Genomic DNA, 22,498 nt, shown 5'->3' on the forward strand with positions numbered 1-22,498 from the left:
CTCTCCAGTCCCAGAGGAGAGGGCTTTTCCGAATGCCCACATTTCGACTCTTTTCCAGGCAAAACAACGAGCAGGTAAATCTCATCAGCCATTTCTCTTCTGTTCTCTTTCCATCTTAGTCTTTTTTTTTTAATCCACTCTAATGCTAATGACATTATCACATTTGTTAGACTTAGCATCTAAGTACATCCCGGAGTGTTTTATTCCTCTTATACCTAAGGTTTGCTCACAGTTATAGCTAGCTAATGTTCTCGGTGCGCTAATAGCTATAGTCTGCCATCTACCTACATCTACTTGACCATTCTCCGAACTTTAACGAGGCTCAATTTTACTGTCTTGTTTTTTTGTAGCTAAATGTGGAATCACTCTAAACCTGCCCAGCTTTGTTAGATTCCCATCTGTACACGATCTGATCTGTTTGCTGTTTCACTCCTTTGGTCCATTTAACACATCTCTTTGTTTGTAAAAATAGATGTTTCTGTATAAACATATTAATATTTACTGTATTCCACCTAGTAGAACTCAATGCTACATGTTAGTAAGAACACTATTAAAAAAAAAAAACTTGTTCAATTTTTCAAAATGATTTAACAAGAAAGACACGAAAATAGATATGTAAGATATTATTTTAATTGTATAATTGTATAATTCTTGTGTTAATGTTCTTGCAAAATGAGTCTTGCTCCCAGTTCAAGCTGCAGTTCCACCCCAGCACAGTAGATGGCGATAACTTAAAGACAGCATCTCTTCTCAGGGACCTCAGAGAGGTTCTACAGGAGACGTAGGGCTGACAGATGAGTTCAGATAGGTGCATTTATACTCCTGATTCCAGGAATTTGTAGAATTAGCATGACGTGTAACAACATCGTTGGATCAAAATTCTGCACCACAACTTTTATAAGTTACAACTAAACGACACACTGCTAAACACCAGACAGTGTCTAAGTCTTATTTTTACTTACTAACTATGCCTGTGCTACCGTTTGAGTGGATAACAGTTTTTTTTTTTTTTGTCAGTACTCCTTGACAGCTCTATCTCTTGGGCTTTTCTGTCTTATTAGTAATTACACTAGAACCCACCAAGCAAAATAATTACCTCCCAAGCACTGAAAGTGAGCTCAGCTCCACTTTTGACACTCAACTATTAACTCTCAGATTTCTCCTGCACTGAAAATTCACACGTATGTCCACTCCTTACTCTTCTGGTTGAGACCGAAATCGAAACCCTTTCTGCACTTGTTTATCAAGTTATGTCAAGAAATTTGTAGAAATATTTGGCTTAACTTCTACTCAGTGGGTTTCCAATTCATACTGATCCACTGACCCGCAAACCAAACCCAAGCCACTCTGTTATCGGTTACGAGGTAAGGATTATAGACCAATCACTGTATATACAGTCATGAAAAAAGAAAGTAGACCCTTCTTCAATTCTATGTTTTTTATTTACCAAGGTCTAAATAACAATTGTGTGGTCCTCACCAACTTCTAACAGCAAAAAAACACAACAGATTTCAATATGTACTCATTTCTAAGTATACCCTTCCTACTTCAACAATCATTAAGAGAGTAATTAGCAGTCAGGTGTTACTAATGAAATGCACAAGATTAGTTAATCTGTAAAAGCAGAAATTTGGGCAGTTTGGTGTTCTTGAGCACTCAAGTGTGTGTCTACATCATGCCAAGAAGAAAAGACATCAGTCATGACCTCAGAGAAGCAACTGTTGCTGCTTATCAATCTGGGAAGGGTTATAAGGCCATCTCCAAATAATTTGAAATTCACCATTCTACAGTGAGAAGGATTGTTTACAAGTAGAGAGCTTTCAAGACAGTTACCAATCTTCCCAGGAGTGAACGTCCCAGCAAATTCAGTCAAAGTTCAGCCCATTTAATGCTCAGAAATATAAAGGAAAAACCCAAGAGCTTCTGCTTTGAAAATGGCATCAGAACAAACCACAACAGTTCTGGAACAATATCCTTTGGACTGATGAGACCAAGGTAGAGATGTTTGGTCATCATGCACAGCACCAAAAACCAAACACCACACATCACCACAAATACTTTATACCGACTGTGAAGCGTGGTGGTGGAGGAGTGATGATTAGGGCTTTGGGTTTTGCAGCCACAGGACCTGGGAAACATGCAGTCATTGAGACAATGATAAACTCCACTTTATACCAGAAAACTCTTGAGACAAATGTAAGGCCATCTGTCCATCAGCTTAAGCTGGGCCGTAATTGGGTCATACAACAGGACAATAATCCCAAACACACCAACAAATTGACATCTGAATGACTGAAGAAGAAAAAAAATCAAGGTGTTGGAATGGCCAAGTCAGAGTCCAGACCTCAACCCCATTGAGATGCTGTGGTGAGATCTTAATAGAGCTGTGCATAAACAAATGCCCTCAGACATCAATGAACTGAAGCAATGTTATAAAGAAGAGCAGGCCAAAATTTCTCCAAAACAATCTGAGAGATTGATAAACTCCTACAGAAAATGTTTATTTCAAGTTATTGTTGATGAAGGTGGTTCTACAGGTTACTGATTACTTCTCATAACTGTATGGGTGGAAGTCTTGACGAGGGTTAAGCGAAGTAAAACTGAAGCCAGTCTGCCTCTAGTGCCCTCTAGTGGCTGACTGCAGTACAGTTTTAACCCCGCCCATCCCCATGTTAGTGAATGGAGAACAAGCAAAACTTACATTTTAAAATTACATCTCCATGAATGATTTTCAGAAATAATATTCTGTTGTTTTTACAAGTTCAGATGACCTTTGCTGTTTTCAGATATAGTAAGGTACTTGTCTGTAACACTACTGGACAGGCACAAAATGCTCTGAAACACCCATTTTGAAGAGAATTTAAAGACAATTTAGCTGATTTTTTTTTAATGCTTCCAGAAGCTTCTATGAAGATGTTTAGCATTTGGATCATTTGTTAAAGTCTTGCAGAAGTTAGTGCAGGTTACTGAACTCATGAGACTCTTAAAGACCTGTGTGTACACAGTATGTATGCACTCTGTAAGCTGTGTGTGTGTGTGTGTGTGCAGGATGGCGTGTTCAGGATGTGTGTGTCTCCTGACGGAGCAATGTTGGCTGTCATCCATTTTTCGGGCGCTCTCAGTGTGTGGGACGTTCCATCACTGAAACAGAGGAGCAGCTGGAAGCAGGAGGAGCAGGTAGAGCCTCGGACCTGTGTGTGTGTGTGTGTGTGTGTGTGTGTGTGTGTGTGTGTGTGTGCATGCCCTTGTGGTGCCAGTTGGGTCTGTCTGATTTGGTGATCCTGCGGGTTCAACATCTGCTGCTGAGTCACACTAAGTTACCTTTTTCCTTTTTATTTTTGTTCTCACATCTATCTATCTATCTATCTATCTATCTATCTATCTATCTTTCTTTCTTTCTTTTTCTTTGTTCCCTCTTTACATCTTTTTTGTACTTCATTTCCTTTTTTCTGTTCTTTTCTTTGTTTTTTTCCCCCTCTACAATGTTTGTCTTCTTTTTCCTCTCTCTCTCTCTCTCTCTCTCTCTCTCCCTCTCTCTCTCTCTCTCTCTCTCTGCAGCCTGGCTATGAGGAGATTAATCCGGAGTGGAAGACCTCGCTAGAGAAGAGAAAGAAAATCAGAGGTAACAGTGATTTTGGATAATGTTTAATTAACACATCAGTAGAAGCAGAACACACACACACACACACACACACACACACAGTACGCCAGGATGTGTTTACAAGTTATACCTAAAGCCTTTCGTTTATTTGGTTTATGGAGATTTGTGCTTCTGGAAGTGTTCGTTTTTTTTTGTTGTTGTTTTTCAGCAGCACTTACACACTTCTGAGCTGAGCACATTTTGCTCAGCAGGAGCATTCACACACGAAGCACAATGTGTACTATTAAATAACGGATGACTTGCTTGTTTATTCTCACCATAACTTACCTTTTGATATGCACACACACACACACACACACACACACACACACACACACACACAGAAACTACTGTGTGGGGTAAGGCGTACAGTGAAGGAGGGAACGGAGTGCTTTAGTAAAACTCTGCGTTCTGATGGCAGAGGTGTTAAATTCACAACATTTTGGTCAGACGTTTTATGTCTGAATGTTTTCACGATGCAGCTCTGGCACTCGCGCGCTTCCTCACCCCTCTCTCTCTGTCTTTCTGGCTCAAGTATGAACTGAAAGCGTACATTTCAGCTGTACTTCACTCCTAACACAAAAGCAGATAAGTGCTTCACTGTAAGCGCACAAACAGAGTGAAAACGTCTTTCAGATCGTAACTGCCTCCGTGTTTATTTTCTCCTCTCCTACGCTGCCTAGTACATAATGATCCCTTTTCTCACACTCCTTTTTTTTCTGCCTTTTAATGTTCTTTATTTATTTTTCTCTTGATTTGAACTCTCTATTCTTTATTATTTTCACATCAAATTTTCACACCAGTCTTCGGCTGCATATATTATTAAAACGCACTCAACTGGAAAAAAAAAAACAACAACAAAAAAACTTTTGTTAACACCACAGGAGAAATGCCTTCTTTGTGTTTGTAATTCCACATAATAGGCAATGAAATGATAATGAAATATACCCTGTGTAATGTTGGAGTTGTGAGCCATTTAGGATTCACCCACACACAGATAACTTCCTGGAAGATGGCCATGTGACCTAAATCATGTGCTGGTTTATTACTTTTGATCAAAAACATCATCAGTCTGTTGCTATGTATCTCTGAATCATAGTCAGTCTAATAGAGGTGTAACGATCAGACATTTTGGACAACTGGCGTGTAAAAAAATAATTCATATTTTTAAGCTGGTGTGCAAATAGGTTAACTGGATGTTTCGCTCGGAACTCTGACATTTAATACTTAAATAGTCCTTCTCTACCTCATCATTAGTGAATTAACTGTAAGCCTACATTATATTTTCAACAAAATTAGTGACATATTCTGTTGAACAGAGGATACTAAATCATATTGTAGCGTAGTAGATTTAGCAGGATCGTCAAATTTCCGCTCGTTGCCTTAAGAATCGAAATTATACTGTGTGGAAGCCTGAAGTTTACACCCTTACAGTTTAATACAAAAAATTATGTTTGACAGGTGGAAAAGGGGAAAAAATATGAAAGGAAAAAAAAATATATATATATATATACACTGTTAAAAAAAATTAAAAAGACACTTTTTAATCAGAGTATAGCATCAAGTCATTTAAACTCCTGGGATATTGATCTGGTCAGTTCAGTAGCAGAGGCGGTTGTTAATCAGTTTCAGCTGCTTTGGTGTTAATGAAATTAACAACAGTTGCACTAGATGGGCAACAATGAGACGACCACCCAAACAGGAATGGTTTTACAGGTGGAGGCCACTGCCATTTTTTTCCCTGCTCATTTTTTCTGACTGGTTTTCACTAGTTTTGCATTTGGCTAGGGTCAGTGTCACTACTGGTAGCATGAGGCGATACCTGGACCCTATAGAGGTTGCACAGGCAGTCCAACTCCTCCAAGATGGCACATGCCATTGCCAGAAGGTTTGCTGTGTCTCCCAGCACAGTCTCAAGAGCATGGAGGAGATTCCAGGAGACAGGCAGTTACTCTAGGAGAGCTGGACAGAGCCGTAGAAGGTCCTTAACCCATCAGTAGGACCGGTGTCTGCTCCTTTGTGCAAGGAGGAACAGGATGAGCACTGCCAGAGCCCTACAAAATGACCTCCAGCAGGCCACTGGTGTGAATGTCTCTGACCAAACAATCAGAAACAGACTTCATGAGGGTGGCCTGAGGGCCCGACGTCCTCTAGTGGGCTCTGTGCTCACTGCCAGGCACCGTGGGGCTCGAAAAGCAATTTGCCATTGAACACCAGAATTGGCAGGTCCGCCACTGGCACCCTGTGCTTTTCACACATGAGAGCAGGTTCACCCTGAGCACATGTGACAGACATGAAAGGGTCTGGAGAAGCTGTGGAGAACGTTATGCTGCCTGTAACATCGTTCAGCATGAGCGGTTTGGTGGTGGGTCAGTGATGGTCTGAGGAGGCATATCCATGGAGGGACGCACAGACCTCTACAGGCTAGACAGTGGCACCCTGACTGCCATTAGGTATCGGGATGAAATCCTTGGACCCATTGTCAGACCCTACGCTGGTGCAGTGGGTCCTGGGTTCCTCCTGGTGCACGACAATGCCCGGCCTCATGTGGCGAGAGTATGCAGGCAGTTCCTGGAGGATGAAGGAATTGATACCATTGAATGGCCCCCAAGCTCGCCTGACATAAATCCAATAGAACACCTCTGAGACATTATGTTTCGGTCCATCCGACGTCGCGAGGTTGCACCTCAGACTGTCCAGGAGCTCAGTGAAGCCCTGGTCCAGATCTGGGAGGAAATACCCCAGGACACCATCCGTTCCTAACACATTACCCAGTCCATATCAGTATAGATATCCAGCATGATATTTTTTCCCATTGAGATCTGATGTGTTTTCAAAGTGTTCCTTTAATTATTTTGAGCAGTATATACACATATATATATATATATATATATATATATATATATATATATATATATATATATATATATATTGGGGGACTGAAGTCAGACACATAATGTTACGATCTGCAACACTTTTTACATGTGTGTGTTTTTTTCCCCTAAAGTAAACAGGGTGCTGCACATATACCAGGAGGCGCTAAAGGCTATTTGATGCGCATCTGAAATTAACGTTCACTTTACTGAAGCTGTTTACTAACACACAACCTGCGCTTGGGACCACCTAGTAAATGCACTCTGTGTGTGTGAAGTAAAGTGATGTGCACCGCTGCAAATGGTCAACCAATGTGTTGTCAAAAACATTGAGGCTAAAGACGAATTGCAAGTTCAGTAACATAGATTTCTCCTTAATAAATTAAGTATTTATTGATAAAGACTGTCATGTTAGAACAGATGCGTGGTGTTTTCCTTCTTTGTATAGATGTTAAACAGTTTAACTTTTCTACTGCAGCTTCCGTGATGTTTGGAAACTTGCTGTTGTACTGTTATCAAAAAAATGAGCTTTTTTAGTAATGTTAGCGTGCTAGTGGTAGTACAGTTGGCATTAGCAAGGATTGCCATGACATCACTTTGAAGCACACTGTATAACACTATAAACACACCAAATCCAGCTCAGAATGATTTATGAGAATGGTCACAAGCGCAAGTCGCTGTTTTTTTTTTTCTTGGTATTAAATGGTATTAGCAGAGTGCGGAGTGAAGGAGTGTGAGGGCGTGTCTGTAAAATGACTGACAGGATGGCCATGTAAACACAAACATGCATTTGGACTGTAACACAGTTTTGGATAGGGGTTTTCTCAGCCACAATACTTTTCTCCTGAGGTCACGGATTAGACCATCGTTTTAAATTTTCTTCTTAATCACATTCTACATATTCTTCCAGATTATTCATATTATTAGTAAGAAAAAAATTAACTATTGCATCCTTAAGTAAATATTTTTGCAAACTATCCAATAGTTAATCCAATATCCAATAATCCAGTATAATGGGCAATTTTGTGTAGATTCATGACATAATCCCAGTGAAATCCATTTTAGCTCCAGGTTGAAACACCAAACAAGTTTGGAAACATTCAAGGGGGTGAATACTTATGCAGTCTTGTTTTGGGAGGAGGGAGAAAATTACTCCATTCAGTGAATGATTCCTTTGAATGGAACATGTCACGACATGTTCAAGACACTTTTTTCCACAAATTGCCCTGACGTCTTGCTTTTTGCTCAGTCTTACCTCAAATTCATGTGTGTTAGGGGTAAAAGTACATTTTACATGATGCTTAAAATGCGTGATTAGACGGACTACTTACAATTAAACACAGGCTCCGTTTGATTGGTACTTCGGGCTCTTAGTGTGCTTGTGACCTTAGAGAAACCATTTCTGTGTACATCTGTTATAAAAGGCTGTGTTCATGAAGATGTATTGCAAAGCCCCGCCTTTACATCTCCTTTGTTGTGGCCTTGACCTAAATTCAAAATAAAAGTCCCTGAACATCCTCAGTGAGCACAGGGAGCAACTCGGTCCTAAAACATGCCACTATATAACGTCAGACTAAGCGGACTAAGTGTGTAATAAGGATGTTTGGTGTGACCATCATGGTCTTTATGATTATAGCAGCAGTTCTTAGGTACAAGTCTACAGTATCCAGGTGAGAAGAAAGGTTGAGACTTAAAGCATTAACTATTTTGGGAAGTGCAGATTGCTAACAGGTATTGCCTGTTAGTATTCGTGTTTAATACCGTAAGCCAAACATGCTAAGGAAGTTTTTTTTTTTTTCCCCTTGCCTGAGTTATGTATTTAATAAAACGCTCTCTTCACTGAGCACCTTTCACTCTAAATAATTGTAAGTAGTGAAGTGTAGAAACGGCACATTTTTCACTCTGGATAATGGCAATATTTTTGGCATTATCTGTACTACTAAAGTAGTAATAAAGTAAAAACTTTATTTACCTCACAACTCATGTCTCATTCCATGGCTCTTGCCATTTTAAAACATCAGACCTGTTTGAAAGCTTTACTAGAAATTTGAGATGATTGTTTTATAATGATCTCGGCTTACCCTTTTGTTCTCCTTTCATTTTTCTTTTGTCTCTTTGCATCTCATAGCTATTTCTCTCACTTTTTAGTTTTCGTACAAAGGAGCACTTTTTATTCAATCACAGCAGAGTAACTTTGATTAATGCGAGAGGTGAAGCATGAGAAGGTAGAAGTGTTTAGAATAAAAGCCCAATCCTGGTCTTGGTTCCTTTGATAATGAACATTTTAACTCAGATTATTGGAAATGTAGTTTGTAATAATAGAGGATTTTTAATGTTTGGTAAGCCTGTCAGTCAGAAAACTGTGTTTTTTTTTTAAACTTTTGTAGTCCTGAACTGCATTTATAAGCATGTATTTATAACACAGTCTCATTAACTCTCTCTCTCTCTCTCTCTGTGTGTGTGTGTAGATAAAGAGCAGTATCAGTCTCTGATGGATGTGGGTTGGTGGAGTGATCAGGCTCTGATTCTGGCCCGCTGTTCCGGCTCTCTCACCGTCTCCTCTGTCCGAGCTCTCACCAATCTCCTGGGAAAATCGTGTGAATGGTTTGAGCCCTCACCCCGAGTCACATCGGCTCATGATGGCGGGTTCCTCAGCCTGGAGGTAGGCGTGTGTGTGTGTGTGTGTGTGTGCATGTGCATGCAGACTTCGCTTCGAGATCATCGTTCAGTACTCAGTAAAATGTACCATTTTAAATATTAGTATTTTAACTTATTCAACACTTGTACAATTACTGTTACTACTGCTGCTAACAACAATCGTTTCCGATTCAACACCTCTACCACTATTACTATCACTGTTTTACCAGTCTGACTAGTACTATCAATATTAATAGTGTATTATTACTATGTCTTCTGCTATCACTGTTATACTACTCTACCACTACTGCTGCTGCTGTTGTTGCTCTTATAACTAACTTCTATTCCCACTACTACTACTGCTGCTGTTCTACTGCTGTTCCTGCATGTACTACTACTGCTAATATTAGTACATTTACATTTAAGGCATGTGGTTGTCGCTCTAGGTAAGTGCTGCCACTACTGCTATTATACTACTATATTACTACAGCTACAATATTATTACTTCTGACTACTACTTCTACCCCTGCCTTTACTACTACTACTGATACTGCTGCAGTACTTCATATTATTTATAAGTATACTACTGCTGCTACTATTACTTCTGACTACTACTACTATTGCTTTTCCTCCTATTAACTACTGCTACTACTGTTATACTTCTATTGTACTGCTATTATTACTACTGCTATACACTAGAGCTGTTTTATTGCTATATTACTACTACTCCTACTTATAATACTGTTACTACTGTTACTACTGACTACTGCTTTAAATCCTTTCGTACATGCTTTTACCTCTACTACCACTACGTCTGCATCTATTACTGCTGTTACTGCTTGTACTGCTACTAACTGTAATAATAATTATAATAAATGGAAATGAGCGATTGCAGTGATATGAATAATAGCAGTACTATTAACAGTAACGTTTGCATTGAGTGCGATGGGGTGAGTGTCTCACTGTCTGTCATTCAGAGACATGCTTCTATGTATTTTTGAGCCAGAAATGTTTTCATAATTTAAGATAAAATACTTTTCATTTATTCGAGGACCTGTCATGAGTTGACTTGAACTTTCCCACAGGGACGAAATCTACACCTGTGCACTCCGCTGACATTTTTGGGGACGTCAGACTTTTCTAATAAATGATCATGTTATTGTCGGCTTGCGCTACCTTTTTTTTTATTAAAGATAATATTACACTTGTAAATATCTGTGACAGTAAAAAGACATTGAGATTAAAAGAAAACCCTCCCTGAGCAGCTATAACTGACTGACACACTATCTTCCTACAAACAGTTTTTCCGGGTATTTGATCCGACTCCACTGTGAGTAGCTTGACTTGGTTAAGGTCAGGTGACTGGAAAGGCCATTCAATTATAGACAGCGCTACGTTCTTCCTCTCCAGTTAGTGTATCTCTCCCACAGCTTTTTCGGTGTACCTGAGGTTGTTGAAAATCAAACCTCGCTCAGGAGATGTAAATAAAAGGCAAGCTGTCCACAGACTTTTGACAGTCCTGCGCAAATTTGGATTGAAACCCGCAGGCATATGGGATGAATACTGCTTGCTGGATGCTGCGCACACCTGTTCTGTTGGGGAAGAGAGACAAAAATGGACAGATGGAGTATGGAGATGTGTGTGCGTGTGTATGTGTGGTTAAAATGTGTTCTCCCCTTCAGCAGGTTCTTTTTCATCACGCCTCTCGTAAAGGAAGTGATGTGGCTCTGATATCCTGCTTTTATCTGCAGGCCATCTTCATAAAGCCGCTTCATCGCCCTGCATCCTCTTAAAAAATACCTAATCTCTTATCGCCTCCTTCTTTTATTATTTCGCGCGTATCTCTCTGTCTGTTGGCCTTTTATGGCCTGATTTTTGTGCAGGATGGGTGCAAAAGAAGGAGCTTGAGGGGAGGAATGAGTGATGGAGAGTGGAGGAAGAAAGTCTGTGTGTGTGTGTATGTGTGACAGTGTTTTTATTGCTGATGCATGTTTTGCTGGAGGGTTTTTCTAATGATTGAAAATAGCAGTAAAATGCAGAGTAGGCGAGATTGGTACAAGTGAGGTGTTTTTTTTTTTTTTTTTTTTTTCTGTAGAAGAATTTTTTTTGTTTGTTTATTATTAATTTTGCAAAGGATGATTTAAGACTCTTTCTCTGTCCCTCAGTGTGAGATTAAACTGGCTCAGAAGCGTTCACGCCTGGAGAGTAGTGCCTCAGGTGAGGATGACGACGTGGAGGAAGACTCCGATTCTGACGAGGAATCATCCGCGAAGGCTCGTTACTTCGGTTATGTGAAGCAGGGCCTGTACTACGTGACTGAGATGGAACGCTTCGCTCCTCCCAGGAAGAGACCACGCACCGTCCTCAAAAACTACAGACTGCTCAGCCTGAGATCTACCACACCCGAGGAGCTCTACCAGAGGAAGGTGAGGTGGGCGGGGTCAGGTGCGTGAGTTTGTACATTAGCAGGTGATTGACTTTTCATCCTTCAAGTGTCGCCCACGTGGTCCTGTTGCTCTCTCAGACAGGCTTTTGAGCACAGCATAACAACTAGGCTGGAGGTTTTAGTGCGATTTTCTGGAACAGTACATCCCATGGATAATCAGCCGAGCATACCAGCTTGATGTTGTTCATTCGTTTCTTTTCTATTTGTATTCAAGTATTTCTCTTCAGGTTAAGTGAAAACTGCTAATTAGTATTTAAACAGGTGGGTGAAAGAGAACAGGACACAACACATTGCCCTTGTTAGTAGTCCTGTCAGCAAAACGAGCACAACATAGCTCATCGAAGCCTATCAGAACACACGCCTCCCCATTAAAGCACTACAGGACAGCTTCAGACTCTAACAGGATGTCGAGTGGCCTGTGAATATTGAAAGCCTCTGCGGTTTTGGGCCCCACAGTGATTTGTGAGTGCAGAAGCTTTTATTGTGGCTGGACTAACAGAGGTGATAATGCTTTGTTTACGACACAGCGACTTAATGAGGAGCCATGGGAGCTAAGCAGAGACATTAACCTGCCTCTCTTTCTCTCTCTCTTTCATGTGTGTGTGTGTGTGTGTGTGTGTGTGCGCGTCCATGCAGATTGATAATGAGGAATATGGGGAAGCTTTGTCTTTGGCTCGTGTCTATGGACTGGACTCAGATCTGGTCTATCAGAGGCAGTGGAGGAAGTCGTCTGTCAGCATCGCCTCTATACAGGACTATCTGGTAAGTAACAAGGTGCACACAAATTCACACTCTATCAAAAACTGGCTTTTTTTCAGCTGTCAAGCATTAGTGATACTCAGACTACTGATTGGTCAGTATTGCTGTTATGTAATTCACAGCACATGCGCTTGTCTTAACAACTTGCACAGGAACTTGTACAACAAACATCTCTTGGTAACGTGACAAACTGATGCAAGTGATGCAACTTTTTTCGTAGACGTTCCACAACATTAAACCTAAATATAAATTGCTAAGAAGTATGACATCTTGTCCCTAGAATTCTTAGCACTGGCAGATTGCTGTAGTATAAAAGGAATAAAACATTTCAGGACACATTATTGGTAAATAATTACCTTTGGGGTGTTTACACCAAGTCTGCTTCATCACACCACCCTGATGGTTATTCTCCTGTAACTGCACGCTTCCAAGTATTTTATTCTTTACAAAACACACAAAGGACCATTCTAATGGCTAGTTCACCCTTGGATCAGACCGGATATTAAGTAAAAAAATATATATATATTTTAAAAATATTTTTTCTGCTGACATCAGATTCAGGACCAATCAGCATCTGTTAACTGTTTACTCTAATTGTTTGTTCTCTGGTTTGTCTCATTGCAGTTTAATTAAAAAAAAATATATATATATATGTAATATATGTGTATATACCAGTATGTGTGTGTGTCTTTAGAGTAAGATAAAGAAGCGTTCCTGGGTGCTACATGAGTGTGTTGAGAGGGTTCCGGAGAACGTGGACGCTGCCAAGGAGCTCTTACAGTACGGCCTGAAAGGAACCGACCTAGAGGCCCTTATCGCTATTGGCAACGGAGAGGATGGAGGCAGGTGTGTGCTTCTCACACACACATACACACACACACAATCACACACAATCCAATTTGTGTATTCATGCCAGGGCTAATTCAAAAATTAGTGATCTAATTCACTTATGCATGTACAGTGGTTCTAAAGACCATCCCTAACAGGGTGCTAATAATCCCATCATGCACTGGGCTTAATAACAGTGGCTATGAATGTACTCGCTTCCCCTTAGACTCTACTGCATAAATAGCCATTCTTCAATCTTCAGTCTCTTGTTGACGTGGGATATCCAATTTCGTCCAAGGTCACAAATGTGAGATAAAGTAAATAAAGATGCCTTGAAGATGATATCAGGATTGTAAACAAATGAAAACAAAAATAGTGATTTATTTCATTTTATTAAACACACAGTCTTTTCAGACTCGATTTTGACCACTATATAGTCCTAGATCCAGTACTTTGAGATTTCACGCCAAAGCACTTTTTAATTCTCACTTCTGATTGGACAAAAAGGTGTTCAGAAGGTTTCTATAACAGCAGCTCAGCTCAGGACAGTAGTGCTGGCTGCAAGGCATATATTATATTACTGCACTCCTTCTAATACATTTCTATAGTTCAATTCAATTCAATTATTTGTAAGCTCTTTTAACAATGGACATTGTCACAAAGCAGCTTTACAGAAATAAATACGTTTAAGTATATAAATTGTAAATGTATGAATTTACCTCTAATGAGCAAGACAGAGGAGAAGGTGGCCAGGAAAAACTCCCTGAGAAGACATGAGGGAGAAACCTTGAGAGGAACCAGACTCAAAAGGGAACCCATCCTCATCTGGGTGATAATGGATAGTGCAATTATAAATAATTCTCTGTGTACTGCATGGACAAGTAGTGCAACTGTGTACTAAAAAAATTGATTACAGTTTTCACATGAAGTCTGGTTTGTTGAACCTCTCCACTGTCCACTGATGGAGACCTGAGTGCAAAACTGCTCACAGCAACCACAGCCCCAAAGCCACCACAGCAATCGCAGTCCCAAACCAGTAAACTGCCCATATGAACCGCATTTCAAAGCCATCCCCACGGTCCCCAAGCGGGACCATTCCCAGCAATCCCAATGATCTTCAGGCCATCTGTGTGGGGCCACCCCCAGCAGCATCTCCAACCAATGAGAAGTCCTACCAGAAGCAGGGCATCAGGATGGATCAGGCAGGTCTGGAGAGCAGAAGGGGTCACTGGTATCTCAGGAGTAGCATGTGTAGCTTGGCAGAGAGAGGGAGAGGGAGAGATTGTTAGGTATGCTCAGTGTCACATAATGGTTAAGGACAATGTACTTTGCATGCAGAGTGCAAGCAGGGACTCTGGCAAGGCTAGCTGTGACAGCATAACTGAAAGAGAGAGCCAGAAGGTAACACAGACATGAGGGCGCCCTGGGACATAAAGCAGCCAGCCACTCCACCTTCAACAAACCTGAGTGAACGTGTGAGAGTGGGGGAGACAGCATCCAAACATCCCAGTTTACCACAACACACTATGCCCGTGAACCTTCCAGGTCTGCTCCTTTACCTAAGAAAAAACTATTCACAAAAAGCTTAACTAAACAAATATGTTTTCAGCTTAGACTTAAACACTGAGACTGTGTGTGAGCCCCAAACACTAAGTGGAAGGCTGTTCCATAACTGTGGAGCTTTGTAAGAGAAAGTTCTACCCCCTGCTGTAGCCTTCACTATTCAAGGTATCAACAAATAGCCTGCACCTTTTGATCAAAGTAGGCATGGTGGGTCGATAGTAGTATTTTTATAATCAATGGGAAATTTGATTGGGAGCCAATGCAGTGTGGATAAGATAGGGGTGATATGGTCATATCTTCTGGTTCTAGTAAGGACTCTTGCAGCTGCATTTTGGACTAACTGGAGCTTGTTTATGCTCCTACTGGAACATCCAGACAGTAAGGCATTATGATAATCCACCCTAAAGGTAATGAAAGCATGAACTAATTTTTCTGCATCGTGTAGTGACATTATATTTCTTAGCAATATTTCTGAGATGAAAGAAAGCTATCCTAGTAATATTATCTACATGAGCTTCAAATGAAAGACTGAGTCGATAATCACACCAAGGTCTTTTACTGCTGCACATGATGAAACAGAAAGGTCATCCAGAGTCATTATGTAATCAGAAAGCTTACTTCTAGCTGCATGTGGTCCTAGTACAAGTAATTCTGTCTTGTCAGAATTAAGTAAGAGAAAATTAATTAGCATCCAATGTCTAATGTCCTTTACACATTCCTCAACGCTATTAAGCTGGTGTCTGTCATCTGGCTTTGCTGAAACATACAACTGTGTGTCATCAGCATAACAGTGGAAGCTAATACCATGTTTATGAATAATTTTGCCCAGAGGTAGCATATAAAAAGAGAAGAGCAATGGGATTAAAACAGAACCTTGCGGAACACCAAACTTTACGCATACGCAACTTAGTATGCATAGCAAAGTCACCATTTACATCTACAAACTGATAACGATCAGTCACATAAGACCTGAGCCAGGAGAGGGCCATTCCCTTAATGCCTACTACATTTTCTAGTCTATCGAGGAGAATAGCATGATCAGTGGTATCAAAAGCTGCACTAAGGTCAAGCAACACAAGCAAGGAGACACAACCCTGACCAGAGGGCAGTAGTGGGTCATTTACCACTTTAACCAGTGCTGTCTCTGTGCTATGATGAGGCCTAAATCCTGACTACATTTCATGAATGTTATTACTGTGTAAGTATGAGCATAAATGCTGTGCTAGAACGTTTTCTAGGATCTTGGAGATAAAGGGGAGGTTTGATGTTGGCCTACAGTTGGACATTTGACAACGCTGGCCTACAGTCAGACAATTGAGAGGTCAGGTTTTTTAATCAGGGGCTTGATAACTGCTAGTGCTAAGGGAAGAATTGATTATTTTTAGAAGAGGTTCTATTGCTTCTGGAATTATCTGTTTGAAGAAATAAGTAGGTAACGGATCTAGTATACAAGTTGATGATTTTGATGAGGAAATTAGTGAAATTAGTTCAGTCTCTCAAAGGGGAGTAAAACATTCTAATTGTTATATTATTATCTGATCTGATATTGTTATATTATTATCTGCAGGGGTTAGTTATAAAACTGTCTGGATTTAAATTAATAGTCTGAATTTTTTGCCTGATATTTTCAATTTTGCCAGTGAAAAAATTCATGAAGTCATCACTGCTATATAATGATTGTGTGCACGTTTCTGGTCTTATTCCTAGTTAATCTTGCTGCAGTATTAAATAAGAATCTAGGATTATTTTTGTTATCTTCAGTTAGAGTGGACAGATCTGATCTAGCAGCATGAAGAGCTTTTCTGTAGCTCAGGAGGCTCTCCATCCATGCTGTTTGAAATACTACCAATTTAATTCAACACCATTTACGTTCTAATTTTCGAGTGGTCTGTTTCAAGGTGCGTGTGTGATCCTTATACCAGGGTGCTAGCTTTTTCCTCTCTAATTATTTTTCTTTTAAATTGAGCTACTTTATCTAGCATGTAGCGGGACGTTGACTCTAAACATTTAGTTCCCTGATCAAGTTCTTCAGGATCAGACAGTGATCCAATCATGGCTGGAACCTCTGGGAGATTATTGATAAAACTCTGTGCTGTTGCTGATGTGAATGTACGTTAGACACGGTATTGTGGCAAGGTGCATATATTATGATTAAGACACGTTTTAAATGAGATGAGATAATGATCTGAGAACAACATACACAGGGATTTATATGCCAGATGCTCCAGACAATCTGAATTAAAAAAAAAAAGTATAATTGTTGATATGAATAGAGGCTGTTGAGGGAAAGGCAAAGAGAGGCTATTGTTTATAGCTTCTGTAACATAAGTGATAACAAGAACCAACTGTTTGATGGACGTTCCAAAACATTAAATGTAACTAGAAACTGATAAAAAGTGTATCTCTTTAAAAAATTGTTAGCTTTCGCAAATTGCTATGGTATATAAGAGGAATAAAACACGTCAGGATGTGCTGTTATTGGAAAATAATCAACCTTGGCCTGGTACATTTAACTTAGGCCGCATCACACCACCGTGATGTTGATTGTTTTCCTGTAATAGCATGTCCACGAGTGTTTTTTTTTTTTTTTTTTTTGACTTATGAAATACTGCTATAACAATGTTCTAAGGAAGGACAGTCAAAATGCAGTTTTCCACCTCAGCCAAGCATTTAAATGTTTCTAAAAATAACAATTTTTTCATTTCTACCGTCACTATTCAGGCACAAATACAGAGTTTGTATAAGAACTGCTGGAAGGAAGGCCAGATGATTAACACAGCGAGTGTTCCTTTCTTCTTCTCCTGCTTAGGTTCATCTTACCCGGCGACGTGGACATCGACGACGCTCCGTATGAAGATTTCCAGTCGATGGAGGAGGAAATGGAGAGAAAACGAGAGAGAGAAGCAAAAAAAAGACAAGAGCTCCTTAAGAAAGTAGACTTTAGCAAGTGAGTTTCTTCTAATACGCCTGAACACATGCACACACGCACACACACACACACACACACACACACACGCTGGTGGAAGGCACATTAACAGAGGTGCAGTAATACCCTTCCTCCTGAGAGTAATGGAGGAAAAGAGATAGAGAGGAGGTCCTAAAAGGGGAGAGAGGTGGAGGGTGAAATTAAAGTCCTTTATATTTGCTTCTAATCTGCATGACTTAATTTATACTCAGAGCCTAGAGCCTGAAAGAAAGGAAAAAAAAACAAAAAAACAAATCACACACATGCACACAGAGAGTGGAAGAGGAAAAGCTAACACGGTAAACACTACTAATCAGCGCAGTCTTGTTTACACACTGGAATGCTTGTACGATTTTTCAGCCCATAACGTGCTCCAGACGCTTAACACGCTCCCTAATGTCTCGCCTCACACAGCCTTATGAACTGCATCCACTTAATTACAGCTCGGTCCCAGCAGCCGTCCAATTCCGCTCCTGCTGTGTGTGCGTGCGTGTGTGTGTGTATGTTTGTGCGTGCGAGCATCTTTATAGATGTGTACGGTGTCTTAACATATGCTGTCTGCTAAACAGTTCCTGATTTACTAAAGATTTGTGTGCAAACTTGATAACACTTGAAAAAACATGTTGATTTGCATCTTTCAGCATTTTTTGGGGTTTTTGACTTAATCAGTATGCGATATATTCATTTAGCACCTACAATATGATTTATTAAACCGTTATGGTGCAAATTAATATGACTGAAAAGCAGGTGTTACATTTGCAGAAGCCTGTTTCTGCCAGTTTAAGACAAAATTACATCATTCACTAGGTATTAATAATGCAAAGATTCATCAACATGATGCTTTAATGTCTCCAAATGATCAAAAGTTTTCGTCAAATGATGTTGTAGTAGTAGAAGTTCAAATAAAACATTATAGAGCCTGGGAAAAGGAGAACAAGCAGTGCTTGTCCATAGGGGCACGTGGTGCGGAGTCCCACCATTTATATCAGCTGTTCAGGAAATGTTAATCATCATATTGTCCTCATTCACAACTCTAATCACAAAGATTTTAAAAAAAATGTTGCTATGTGACAGATACAAGCTGATGTTCTATTGATTTGCTCACTTCCATAGTTATTATAGCACCTAGTGGTCAAAAACGGGGCAAGCGCTAATAGAGGTCCATTGGGGCAGGATTCTCGCTGCACCATGACGAGCAGCACACAGGACCGTTAATGGCAGGGTTGCCAGATTGTGCTAGTTGAAAATACATCACGGCCACCAAGATCTTATTTTTACAGCAAATAATTAGAATTAAATCTAAGAACTTTTCTGCAGAATGGCAGTGTACGTGCAGGCAATGTGTCTGTGATGAACAGAACCATTTCTATTGTAAGATATTATAAAGATCGGGAGAGGGAAAGGGGGATTATGGAGTGCATAATGAAATATGTGTGAAATATTTGTTTCCTGCTTCGATGGCCAACTTTTTGGGCTAGTTTCAGGTCTGTGTGTGGTTTTTGAAAGGGAGTTGTGTTGTGTCAACCCTGGTTAAAGATAGTACCTTAACCCAGTTGAATAAAAGGCTCAGAATGAGCTGTCAGACTGTACGCTGGATGATGTCATGGCTGTATATCATCGACTCGCAACTGAGGTTACTCTAAGAATTCACTAGATAGTATCCTATAGCGTAAGTCACCTGTGATAGCCTCTCGACTTCATCTAGTTTGAGGTTGATGTCTTGTTTTTCCTCGCAGTACCGGTTAAGCAATATAGAGGAAGATAAATAACTTAACAAAGAATTGTTCATTCATGGATTGCTGGATTTAAAAGTGGTGTTAATGAGGATGCAGTTGCTTTTCCTGTCAGTGCTGCGTCTCGATGTGGCTCAGGTTTGTAAAAGACAAACTACAAACCCAAGCTGTTTGGGCCATTCATTGTTTTTTTTATTATGGTTATTTTTAAAAAAATATGCAGCAGAAAAACTCCATTCATGTCCATTTAGCACACACACACACACACACACACACACACACACACACACAAGCACACACACACAGACAAGCACACATTGCTCAGTGCAGTTTGCTGTTGTGATTATGGAGTGGAAAACCAAAGGCCATCATTTTGTTAATTCCTTTTTAACTGCACAGCCATTACAGCAGCACAGCACTATCGATCACAATGCTCTGTGTGTGTGTGTGTGTGTGTGTGTGTGTGTGTGTGTGTGTGTATGGGGAGGCCGGGCAGGGCTGCTCACTGGCCCAGGCTTTGTTTTCTCACTCAACTAATGCTCAACACAGTGCAATTACCATTAAACTTGCTGTTCAGAGCTGTGAAAGTACAACTGGAGTTAGTGACCTCCATTACACACACACACACACACACACACACACACACACACACACACCTCTCTCTCACAGTTGACTACTCCCACAGCACATTATTGCAACAGTTTCACCCTTCCTAGCCCTGAAAGTGCAGCACTTGATTGAAGAATGCAAATGAAATTATGCTGAAGCTGTTAATGCTCACACTCTCACATACATATCGCTCCTCTAATCAGTTTTTTTTTTCCCAGATGCACTGAGAAAGTCTGTTTTAAACAGAAAAATTGTAAATTCAGAGATGTTAAAACACAAAACAGCAGCGTGTATTATGTGAATCAGTCATCCAAGAGCATCATTAAGCATGTAGAAGTCCTGCTTCTGGGTGCATGGGCACTGTAATGAATAATTACACACAGGAGCGCAGAAAGTTTCACTACAGCAGATTAAACTGGATGTAAATGAAGCGCATGCATGAATTCAGGTGTTTAGGTCTGTGCATCCTATTCAAAAGTTTCTTTCTTTCTCTCTGTCTGTCTTTGATGCCTTTTTAAAAACTTTTTTCCTACTTTTCTTTCATTCTTTTGTTCTTTACTTTATTTAACATCTTTATTCTTTTACTTAACCTTCTTTCTTTCTTTTTTTCTTTCTTTAATCTAACATTTTCGTTACTGTTTCTTTTTCCTTTTTGGTGTTAATACACGGACTCACTCTCCCCGCTGCATTATAGTTCAACACAAATCATCATATCTACTACGCCGTCTTTGCGTAGTTCATTTTTATTTCCAAAATGATACAACCTTTGGTTTTAAAAAATGAAGATTGCTGAGATTTCCTTACTTTTCAGAATCTGTTAACACTTTAGAAGTGATGCCGTGCTGTGTATGCCCGGTGGAGGTCCGTTTGATCCAGGTTGTTGATTTGATTTCAATACAATTGTAAAATCATAATAAAATACTATTTTTTTTTTTCCTCTGTGCAGGTTAACACTGGAGCAGAAGGAGCTGTGTAGAAGCAGACTCAAGCTGCTGTGCTATTTGGACCGACTGGCCACGTATGAGGTGAGAATAAGGACAGCTTTAGCGTACGCCACATTATCACTCAACACTGAACACACTGCACACCAGATATTCTGATTAGGGCTATGACTGCAAGATTAATAATATCAGTAAAGTTAAAAGTAAGGGCAAGTGTAGAAATAACGTAGCACACGGTAGCTTTTAATAGCACAAACAGCAAAAAAGCAGACTACTTAATTTTTGAAAATTAATTTGAAATCTTTGGGTATACTTTCTTGTCCAGTGTTTGTTAACTACTGTTAAATATTACAGATTGTGTGAAGTACACGTAATGTGTGTTGTAAAGAGTGTTGAGCTACTCTAGGATTCCTGTATAGGAAATATAGACTGTATAGAATTGCATGTTTGCAAATTATCCCTGTATCACGTCCTTTGTTTTTTGAGAACTGATTTTTCTATTCCTTTATGAAAATAGACTTTTCTTCACTTTCCTATTATACACAATGTTTTTTTCAGTCTGAAAGCATCCTTACAGTCTTACAAGTTGTTTTTTTATTAACAGTAAGTTGTAATGAATAGACTTTTCAGATGATAAATTCAGTGGGTAGCCAATTGGGCAAGTAAAAGCTTCAGAAACCTGTGTGGCTAAAATGTGGTAGCTAAAGTAAAGTAATAGGGTATGGCGAACTTGTTTGCTATTTAGATGCATTAAGACAGACTACAGGAAATAAACAAGCATATGATCACGATCCTCTTGGAAAAATATAATTTGACTATTTGTTTTGTCTTGCTTTTTTTTTTGTGATGTAGTAGAAGTTATATGATGCCTTTTCACTGCAGTTTCCTTCCACGTACCTGCATCTTCCTCATTCTCAAAAAAAATCATCTAGTACCTGTGCACGCTAATGAATTATGACTAATGAAAATTGTTCTGCCGTCAGCCAGATGTGTCCCAGCTGATGTGTGTGGTGCAGCAGGAGGTGGGATTTGGAAGGCAGTTAAAGCATCGAGGTGCAGCATTAAATATACAGAATGAAAATATAAGATTAAATATACAGATGAAAACTTTTGTTTTGTAAAAGAAGTATTAGGAAGTAGGGTTTATTTTCAGTCTTTCAAACCTACTTGCAACTTTGGAAAAAAAAAAAAAATCAGCTTTTTCAGACAGCTGCTGATTTGCACAATTCTTTCTTTTTGAACTTAACAATGGTGTTGTAATGAGACTGTTCTAGTCATCTCTCAAGTGTGTGGACTCCATTATTGTGTTTTTCCAAGGATCACTGATCCGTGTTTGTAATATCGATGTTTTTTTTCAAAATGAAGCCTTAAATTCCTTCTGATTGTTATCGTCCAGTTTTTAATTGCATTCATGTAGTCTATTCAGTGATCACTTGAGTTGCTGTGATGAGAACATCAGTCCTTAGTCTTAGTGCTAGTTTTGAGATAATCATGTTTTTGTTAG

At 39.7% G+C, this 22,498-nt stretch overlaps 1 protein-coding gene across 2 annotated transcripts in view; it reads left to right on the forward strand.

Moving 5' to 3' along the window:
• nbas (NBAS subunit of NRZ tethering complex) overlaps window positions 1-22,498 on the forward strand; it is a 189,463-nt gene that overhangs the window by 26,954 nt on the left and 140,011 nt on the right. For both annotated transcript variants that reach the window (XM_026918524.3, XM_026918525.3), the window contains exons 11-19: window positions 9-74; window positions 3,049-3,177; window positions 3,559-3,622; window positions 8,982-9,175; window positions 11,316-11,576; window positions 12,233-12,358; window positions 13,050-13,201; window positions 17,556-17,693; window positions 21,000-21,078. In XM_026918524.3, the coding sequence (XP_026774325.3) occupies window positions 9-74; window positions 3,049-3,177; window positions 3,559-3,622; window positions 8,982-9,175; window positions 11,316-11,576; window positions 12,233-12,358; window positions 13,050-13,201; window positions 17,556-17,693; window positions 21,000-21,078 (1,209 nt within the window). The remainder of the gene's footprint in view (window positions 1-8; window positions 75-3,048; window positions 3,178-3,558; window positions 3,623-8,981; window positions 9,176-11,315; window positions 11,577-12,232; window positions 12,359-13,049; window positions 13,202-17,555; window positions 17,694-20,999; window positions 21,079-22,498) is intronic.

Source organism: Pangasianodon hypophthalmus, chromosome 30 (assembly GCF_027358585.1).
Source record: "Pangasianodon hypophthalmus isolate fPanHyp1 chromosome 30, fPanHyp1.pri, whole genome shotgun sequence".
Taxonomy (NCBI): Eukaryota; Metazoa; Chordata; class Actinopteri; order Siluriformes; family Pangasiidae; genus Pangasianodon; species Pangasianodon hypophthalmus.